The following is a 10,500-nucleotide window of genomic DNA, read 5'->3' on the forward strand; positions in this document are numbered from 1 at the left end:
CATCACCAGTCTCTATCCTTAGCAGGCACAGCAGAAACCATGCATACCACCAGCCTCAAATATAAATAACACGTTAAAATCCCTACACATCTAGACAGACATTGCGACAAAACCTTGTTGTAGCTTGAGTTTTTCTGCCTTGCCCACAGTCAGGACAAATCTCTGTCACCCGCCAGTCCCACAGCCACTCAGACCCAACCAAGTAAACACAGAGACTTATATTGCTTACAAACTGTAAGGCCGTGGCAGGCTTCTTGTTAACTATTCTTATATCTCAAATTAATTCATTTCCATAAATCTATATCTTAAAGTAATCCATTTCTACAAATCTATACCTCGCCACGTGGCTGGTGGCTTATCGGCGTCTTCACATGCTGCTGGTCATGGCGGCGGCTGCAGCCTCTCTGGTCATGGCGGCGGCTGCAGCCAGTCCTTCTGCCTTCCTGTCCTTTTATTTCTCCTCTCTGCTAGTCCCGCCTATCCTTCCTGCCTAGCCACAGCCGATCAGGTTTTATTTATTGACCAATCAGAACAACTTGACATACAGACCATCCCCCAGCACAGCCAAGTGCAGACCATCTCAAACACCTGCACTCAGGCCCATGGTCCTAATCATCCTCTATACGGACCTGCTGGGTAACGCCACAAGGAACCTGAGAATGGGCTCCCACAGGACATACAGAACATCCCCCAACACCTTGTAATTATAGCACGTAGAGCATAGAAGAAATAATGTTAGGAGACCAGTTCCAGCCTTGGCTGTAAAGCAAATGAGGCCAACTTGGCCTATATGAGGCACAGTCTCAAAATCAAACACAAACTCACAGTCTTACACAGCAGGGATTTCTTCAAAAGAAAACTACAAAACGTTGGGACAATATATGACTTGGAAAAATCTTAATCATTACTCAGAGGAAACAAATGATGAAACTAAAATTAGAGAAATTAAAGAGAAGAGAAAAGGTAGAGTAGAGATTCTGTATCTTGTCTGAAGCTGAAGGAGCTGAACCATTCTGGACAGTTTTTTTAAAACAGGAATTTGATTTTCATATTTTATGTTTTCCACATGTGAATGTAGAAAGTTCAGAGAATTCTTTTCTAGTGTTGAGTACCCACACTCATTTCATTCATTGCCGTTTTCTGCTTTTGTCTTTCCCACACAGAACAATAGCTGATTAATAATGTGACACTTCATTCATGTTGTTTCTAATAGTTCTTAACCACTGCTTTTCTCACTTTTGATTTACATTTTCAGAAAATGTCATACATTGGTACTTCTCAAATATTTAAACATTTTATTGGAGCAAATTTCTTCAAGCATATGAAATAATTTGATAACTGAAATACAAAAGTATTCAATTCTTATAAACAACTTAATAGATTTTGGGTTTTTGTGATATAGTATAGATATTATTTTTAATTAAAAATTTGAACACTTTGTACTGTGAATATTTTTGATATTATTGCCTTCCTATTTCTTCTTGCTGTTCATAAACTGTCAGAAGGTTGCTATCCTATGACTTCCCTATGTGTATCAAAGTTATATAGAAAAATAATCACATGATTAATAAGTCTACAGGAGCTGAGACTTGTAAAACTATATATTAGCATCAGAGAAACAAAAACCTTGGCTGTCAGATGGTGGAATTGAGATGATGAAATAGGTCTCTAAAGGAAAAGTGGGCAGATGGACAGTGAAAGGAGAAAAATATCTGCAGCTTTATTTTTTAGGTAAACCAATATGTCAAACATTGACTATGTTTCCAGAATGCAAGACCATAGAGTAAGACAAAATAATGAGTACACTGTCTTGAAGGTGTTGCTAGTGTACCCTGAAAAAAAAAAAAAAACTCATTGAAACAACTCAGAATGTGATTTTTGTTAACTGAAGAGCAAATCCAATACACATGTTGTGAGACCAAAATGAGCCATCTTAGAAATAAGACCAAAATTTTTTTCACCCTAAAACTAAGGCCTAAGATTTCTCCTTTTGGGAATAGGCCATTAGTTACTGAAACCAGTCAGTTCAGATTCCAGAAACCAGGAAGTGTAAAAGTACAGAGTCACAAGATAGTCATGAGGTAATGCCTGCCAGACTATGGAATGTCCTCTCCCTGGCTTCCAGGGTAACTGACCACAGAAATGCCCCCACCTGAGGGCAGCCAATGAGAAATGGTGGTGGGCAACCACTCCCTTAGAAGTAATTTCTAGAAGTCCCTAGAAGCAAGCCAATCAGAATTGTATCCATACTAGCACCCCTAAATGATGTAACCTTGTGACTTTTCCCTTTAAAAACTGAGCTTGCAGACTGGTGGGCACTTCCTCCAGCCTCCACTGTGTTGGATGTAGTGGACGAAGTCCCTACCTAGGCTTGTATATGCATAATTAAACCTTGCTTTTGCATTCCGGCATGCTTGTCTTTGGTGGTCTCTCTGGGGGTCACGATCTGGCCACAACAATGTGGGCATCAGGGTGGAGCTGGTATGGACATTTAGACCCCACAATGAGGGAATCCAACGCAGGTGGATCATGTGAGTCCATGACTTGGAGAATACCTTAGTAAACATAGCTAGATTCCATCTTAAAGGAAAGAAAGAGAGGCGGGGGGAGGGAGGGAAGGAGGGAGAGAGTGAGGAAGAGAGAGAGGAAGGAAGGAAATCTGCAGTGTTGTTTGAGGGCAGTTTTGATTAGAAAATAAGATAAGTCTTCCCTGTTATTTTGATCCCTGGAATAGTTATTGATCTATGGCTTGGCTTTCTACATACTGAAAAACCAGTGCCACAAAACAGCAAGCATACAAATTACCATAACCTCTGGTACAGGAACACAATATCCATAGAATTTAGATTCTGCCCACCTATGTTATTAACTATTGTTCCCAGTCTATGGAAACAACAACAACAAAAAGCTGGAGAATCATGTTTTAAATGATGACATATTCCTGGATTTATTCTTTGGGTACTAGGGAGTGGTGAAGAGGTCTGTATTGCTGCACAGCAGTCTAAGCACCGAAAATAAAGTGAAGATGGGGATGATTATAACTTCTAATGGCTGAAAAAAGAGAAATGTGTATAAGGGATTTTCAGAGGCAAGTGCAGCAGAAGGATGTAGGTAGCTTGAATGACTACTTGCTTGTGTTGTTAAAGAAATTCTTGTAAAAGATAAAGCCCTAAAGTTGTACATTTTACTTCATTTCCTACATTTAGTGAAGGCTGCACTAGTGAGACCTCAGAGGGATTTGGATTAAATTTAACTTGCTCTACTTTTTAAAAGGTGCATATTCCAAGTCTTTACCTTTGGAGACTTTTCATCAAAATGGGTATGCATAGTGAGTCCTGTTGTGAAGGGTCCTCTTTAAGTGGCACTGTGGAAAGTCATTGCTCAGTCATGTGATGCTGTGGTCACTCAATCGGAGACACAGAGCAGCTTTCTGTCCCTCTCTTGCTGCACTTGATCTGAGAGGACAGCCTCATCCTGTACACTCACCAGAAAGTGGCGTATACAGACTCCCATTGAGCAGGTGCCTCTTATCCACATTTCTTTCACCTGTGACCAAGTATGGATTTGCACTGTCTATTACAGAAGTGAATTCTTAGTGATGCTCCCAGGGTCCATCTGGCACTAATCCTAGGAAATGACAGCTACTTAGACCAAATTACACAAGATTGAAAGCACCATTTGTTCAACTATTAAGCCAATGAAAAGACACTTCGTCAAGAGAAAATATGCAGTAAGGCAAAAATCTGTAAAGGATCTACTTCTTTTCTCTTTGTCTTGGGTGGATAAAAATACTAGCCTTATGTCATAAATATCTGATGACACTTTGAAATTTGTTTAAGTTAAAAATACAATGGACCTCTGAAATGGTATTTTCTTCTGCAATCTACGTGTAATCCTCCTTACATAAATTTTTACTCTTTAACATCTGTTGAAACAAAGAACACAGGTTTGCTTTGACTTAAGTATATTGAAGTGACATATTTCTAATTCTCATCCCTGCTACAAAATTAACACAGGAGTCAGTAAGGTAATAAGCTAAATTTAAGAAGATATAATACTCTAAATTGAGGACAGGCTGAGCCACAATCTGCTTCATATGCTCTCATATTCTGATTTAACATCTCATTTATTCTCCTATTCAAATTAAAAATTCACCAAAGCTAAAATGAAAAATGGTCTCCTCATTATTTCATTTATCTGTCCTATAACTCAGATTATAGATAAAATAAGTTTAACTTTGTTTCAGAGTATGATATGTTGTTGTAGCATGATGATAAATGTGTTTTGATACTAGTTCTGGGACCTGCTTTCCTATACAGTGCCAAGTTGCAACAAAATCAGGATTTGATTGTTGTTTTTTTTTTTTTTCTCACCTCTGACTCTCCTAGTTGTCTCCTATTACAAGTGGAGAGATAACTCACAAGAGACAATATGTTTCACAGTAATAATGATATAATAATTCTATAGTTCTTTGTTTTTGTTAGTGTCCTCTTGTGTTAACATTTAGGAACACATGGGGAAAGTTGTGTTATGAGCAGGAATGTTTAGGATGGCTTCAGCCTTCTTTATGAGCTGTGATAATAAAAACAATGTATCAGCAGAAGCTGGTTTCCAGGGCACCTATGGTTGGTTGTAGCATTAGCTGAGTTTATTCTGGTCTCAAGGTGGGACTTCCTTGCCCTTTATTTACCCCATCTGTCATGTTGCATTGGAAACATGCTTTTGTGTTCTGTCTCCTCACAAAGTAGATGTGGCCTGTGCTTGGCATTTTTATATCCTTTGGGCATAGAACCAGGTCAGACATGGGGCAGAAACTTGGAAAGAATTTGTCAAATATCTGAACTGATGCATGCAGCCATCCATGCATGGGTGGATAAATAAATAGTGTCATTTAGAAGATAAATGCCTGATTTCACAAGAATTGGTTATAGTCAACTTGTCTAGATCTTTGCATGTTCATATCTATCTAAAGAAAACTCTATACTCGGTAATAGCTGCCTATCACTTTTCTTAAAACAACAATAAGGACATGATAATTCCTATAACCTATTGATATCAAATTCTAAACATGTTTATAGTCAAGAGGAAGTAAATTATGATTCCATCTTACCTAAACTATTTGTACATTCAGATTACAAAAAAAAAATATGGTAGACTAGATGTTTCTATGATAAAGAAAGAAAGGGCATTTCTTTATAGTTCCTTCATTTGACAGAAGCACTAAGTTTTTGGCTTCCTGAATGTTCTTGTTGTTGCTGTTAATGGTAACTGTTTCCAGCAATCAATAAATGTGAATGAATACGCTGAAGCATTGGAGGATAAAATTACAAACACAATGTTCAAACACACAGCTAGAAAAATTATTATCTCATTACTGTTCAGGTCAGTTTTATGCACATTACTTTTAATTATTTGAATTTTTCCCAAAGGACAGCAAATCTATTTTGCTACAATGAAAATCATTACAACTATTATTCTTGATTTTAATTCCCTTGGATTTTTTTTTAACAAGTTATACTACCAGGCCTTGCCATCTTATTTAAGGGACTAGAAGCTTTTAAGACATGTATTCTTTGTCACAGACTACACTAGCAACTAGTCCAGAGCCAGTGTCTATATGAGCCTGCCTCCTGAAGTGGATATAGAACAGATAAGCATTACTGTGTCTTACTTACCTAGGGACAGGGAGAGTTAGTCACTATTCAGAAAGCCCCCCAGAGGCAACTATACTTCAAATCAGGTCCTTTTTAATGATCATTGTTCAGTGTCAATATTTCCTTAGTCTTCTCTTTCTTCCTTCATAATGTTGATTAATAGTAATTTTTCCCTTGTTTGTTCTGTAAGAATCAGCTAAAACAACTGGGCAGTGTGATACATGCTTTTAATCCCAGCACTTGGGAGGAAAAGCCAGGAGGAGCTCTGTGAATTTCAGGCCATCATGGTCTACAGAGTCAGATCCAGGACAGGCACCAAAGCTACACAGAGAAACCCTGTTTTGCAAAAGCCAACCAACCAACCAAACAAACAAACAAACATACAGACAACAAAAAAGAATTAGCTGAAACAATCACTAACACATGAGATTGAAATACCCCTCCATATGTGTAATTCATTAGGAATTTTCTCTGTGTTTTTTAGTATGTACACCATAAACATTTAAAAATTGAAAATATCACACATTGGAGTAAAAGTATTAAGTAATAAAATGTTGAATAATAATCCACAGTCCAGTGTTTTCCTTCTTTCTCACTCTAACAGAAGCACAGAATTCTTTGCCATTTTGGAATAAGACAAAAACACCTGAATTCATTAGTCCTTTGTTTGGTAATTAGCTCTGTGCACCTAGGTGATATGTGAATCCTGATCATCTTCTGAATAATAAATTTTAGAATTTACATATGATTACATTTAATAATACACAAATAGAGATGGGCTGATCTCATTAAGACACCATTATTTCCCCTTTCCATTAAATAACTAGTAAATAGTCCTACAGTTATATCTATTTTAAGTAAAACTCAGTACTGAACCAAGAAATGAAAGTATAGAATGAAAATGCTGTGGCAAAAGGGTCCAAGTAGGCAATGGAATGGTGGGGCTAGGAAAGTGTAGAGCCAAGGGAAGGTGTCACTCAAGTGAAGTATGAGTGAAGGAGCTCCTGGGGAAGTTATTATCTTTCAATCAAAGTAAAATACAAATAAGATTGAATGATACAACATACGTGGCACAATGGATCAGAAGGGAATTCTGGGAGCTAAAGGGTCAATCAGGGCTAGGGCCAGGGACATGGGGAAGAGGAAATACAGGAGGAGAGTTAACTAGACCTAAAGCTATGTGAAGGAGCCTTATGAAACAGCACTAGTTTATAAGCTAATCAAAAATATTTTTGAAAAGAAATTAGAAGAGAAGTACTCCACATTAGTAAACAATGTTGACTCCAGGACACATGGATTGTTAAATGCAAATCTCCAGGTTGAGAATGGGTTGCTGCCATGGACTTTATTAGTTATGGAGACCCCAAAGATATCCATACAGGCTATTGCCACTTGCCCACCACAATTAGATGGAAAGACATTATTTCCAAATACCTCACACATCTTTGTTACAGGACATAGATGAATTGATACTGAATTTTATAGAAAATCTCTTTCTACAGTCCAGACTTCAGAGTGCTGGAAGATGTGTGCAGGTTTAGGGGAAAAAGACATCAATGGTCTTATCTCTTACTGGGCTCTGTATGATATACAAATCTTCTAAGCAAGGGTTGCCTAATAGTGTAATAGTAGCAAGGTTTTTATGGCAGCATTCAACCACTCCCTTGATAGAAATTGAGTCTTGCCAAATGGTGGCCTACAGAATGGGAAATGATCTTCGCCAACACCACATTTGACAGAGGGCTGATCTCCAAATATATGAAGAACTCAAGACACAAGATATCAAAATACCAAGTAATCCAATTAAAAATGAGATACAGATTGAAACAGAATTCTCAACAGAAGAATCTCAAATGGACAAAAGAAATTTAAGGAATTGCTCAACATCCTTAACCATCAGGGAAATGAAAATCAAAACATCTCTGAGATACCATCTTATATCTGTCAGAATGGCTAAGATCAAAACCATGGATGACAGCTTATGTTGGAGAGGATGTGGAGTAAGGGAAACACTCCTCCACTGCTGGAGTACAAACTTTGGAAATCATTATGGCAGTTTCTCAGAAAATTGGTAATCAATCTACCCCAAGACCCAGCAATACCCCTCTTGGGCATATATTCAAAGGATGCTCAACCATACCACAAGGACATTTGCTCAAGTATGTTCATAGTGGAATTATTCTTAATAGCCAGAACCTGGAAACAACCTAGATGCCCCTCAACTGAAGAGTGGATAAAGAAAATGTGGTTTATCTGTATAATGGCGTGTTATTCAGCAGAAAAAGAACAATGACATTATGAAACTTGCAGGCTATGATAGAACTAGTAAAAAATCATCTTGAGTGAGGTAACCCACACCCACAAAGACAAACATGGTATTTGTTCACTCACAAGTGGATTCTAGATGAAAAGTAAAGGATAACCAGGCTACAATCCACATACCTAGAGAAACATGGATTGCCCTTAGAAGGGGAAATAGATGAAATTTCTTCGGTAAACTGGGGGTGGGGGTGGGGCCATGGAGGGAGGGGATAGGGGATAGGAACATGATGGATATTGATGGTTGAGTTAGGGGAGGGACAGAGAGGGAGAGCATTGAAAGAGATATCTTGATAGAGGAGGCGATTTTGAGGTTAGGGAGAAACCTGATACCAGGGAAACTCAGGAATCTACCAAGATGACTCCTGCTAAATCTCCCAGCAATTAGGAGAGGGTGCCTGAATTGACCTTCTCCAGTAACAGATAGAAGCAGATGCAGAGATCTACAGCTAAGAACTGGGCTGAGCTGCAGGAGTCCAGTTGAAAAGAGAGAGGAGGGATTATATAAGCAAGGGGTGGGGTGTCAAGATGGTGATGGGGAAGCCCATAAGACAGTTGACCTGAGTTTGAGGGAGCTCACAGTCTCTAGACCCACAGTTAGGGAGCCTGCATGAAATCAGCCTAGGCCTTCTGCATGTGGATGACAGTTGTGTAGATTGGTCAGTTTGTGGGGTCCCTAGCAGTGAGACTGGGTCTGTCCCTGGCACATGAGCTGGCATTTTGGAATCCATTCCCTATGGTGGGATGCCTCACTCAGCCTTGATGCAGGGGGAGGAGCTTGGTCCTGCCTTGATGTGCCATTCTTTTTTGACTCTCATGGGAGGCCTTACCCTTTCTGAGGAGTGGATGGGTGGGTAGAAAGGAGGTGGGGAGAGAAAATGAGAGGAGAAAAGGGAGGAAAAACTGTGGTTGGTATAAAAAATTAATTTTAAAAATTTAATAAAAGAAATTAAAAAGAAACGGAGTCTTGCTCCCCAGAGGGGAATCCATGTCCTATATTGCAAACTTGGAAAACAAAATAAACGAACAAAAAACCTTGACTAGGTCAGTCATAGGCCTTAGGGAAAACCCTATTGATGTTTTCTGAAAAGATTATTTTGTACAACTACTTTCTAAGTATTTATGCTTATTTATTTATTTATTTATTTATTTTTAGATTTTAGCAATCTGTTTATTATTTATTTAGCCCTTCACAGCTCACTCCGCACAGAGAAAAGGTAATTTGTAGTGGGTCACTCATCTTGTAGCTTATGTCGGGGAATGGTTCAAGTAGAACTCATGTCAGCTACTGGTATTGCAAAGGGGACCTAGGCACACCCATAAAGGTGACCACACCCAGGAGGATTGATTGGCAGGCTAGAAGACAAAACTTCCCATCAAAGGCACTTTTACAGGGGACATAGCTCAGCAGAGAGTGCTCGCCTAGTATGCAGATGGCTCTAGGTTCAATCTCCTGTACCATAAGCACTTTCAGCGGGGGCAGAGAATTGGCTGGGATTGTGGAAACAGGAGGAGGTATTTTTTTTTTTAACAAGGTTTCACTGTGTAGCTCTGGCTGGCCTCGAACTCACAGAGATCCACGAGTCTATGTCTCCTGAGTGCTGGGATTAAAGGCCCATACCACCACACCCAGCAAGAGGAAGTTTTTGATGGAGGAGCTATTTGCAGGTAGCAGAGACAGGTGACTGAGGACCACGGGCCATCTGTGGGGTCAGTAGGGGCTGCTGTATGTATTTTCTGCTTTAGATGGAAGGTACGGTAGGCATCACAGCCATAGAGCAATGTAGCAAATATGCCCAGTACCCCAGCAGCAATTTTGGAGCTACCTTTTCCTTCTACAAGGACAACAGTGGAGGTGATCAGGTAGAGGATGGCTGCTATGAGGGCTCTGAAGAATTCAGTCCATGGCCAGTTGATGAATGATATCTTGGAGTGCAGGTCACACATGTAGAAGACAAATAGGACAGCAGCAATGATAATCTCAATCACAGACAGGGACAAGTATGCTGACTTCAAAGCACTGAAGCAAATTAAAACCACCAGGCACAGTACAATCTCAGCAAACAGGAAAATTCCTTTTTTTGGTAGGAGAGAAGCTGGTGCAGGCTAACCAGCAGACAGGGGCTGAGAGGCGCTCAGAGTCCGCCATGGTATGTGCTGGAGACGCTGGGATGCAGAAGCTCTATTTTCTGGCTCAGGAGGAGTTTGAAGTCACTGCACACCCAGCCATTTTTCCCGCCTTCTGGCCAGGAAGGGGGCCTCCTGGGGAAAGGAGCAGTATTTATGTTTATATTCAAGGCTTTGTGCTACATTCAACCTTGGCCAGAAAGGCATCTTATTACAGTGGATAGTGTTTAGTGTAGAGACTCATTACTATCAAAAGTACTGAAAATAAATCATGAGTTCTCATCTGTAGATGGGACATCTATATAAACCCCTCTCTTCAGGATTAAATAACAATGTGGAAGAGGAGGCAGAAAGACTATAATGCCTGGAGTATGATGAAGAGCACTCTGAAATCAAGTTC

General features: G+C 39.6%; 1 protein-coding gene across 1 annotated transcript; it reads right to left on the bottom strand.

The window, feature by feature from the left end:
* Positions 1-3,405: 3,405 nt before the first annotated feature.
* Positions 3,406-10,122, bottom strand: LOC114702530 (proteolipid protein 2-like). The gene is given in 3 exon segments (XM_037206475.1): positions 3,406-3,546; positions 9,603-10,055; positions 10,057-10,122. Coding segments are annotated over 3 exon segments (660 nt in total).
* Positions 10,123-10,500: the final 378 nt, after the last annotated feature.

This window comes from Peromyscus leucopus, chromosome 5 (assembly GCF_004664715.2).
Source record: "Peromyscus leucopus breed LL Stock chromosome 5, UCI_PerLeu_2.1, whole genome shotgun sequence".
Taxonomy (NCBI): Eukaryota; Metazoa; Chordata; class Mammalia; order Rodentia; family Cricetidae; genus Peromyscus; species Peromyscus leucopus.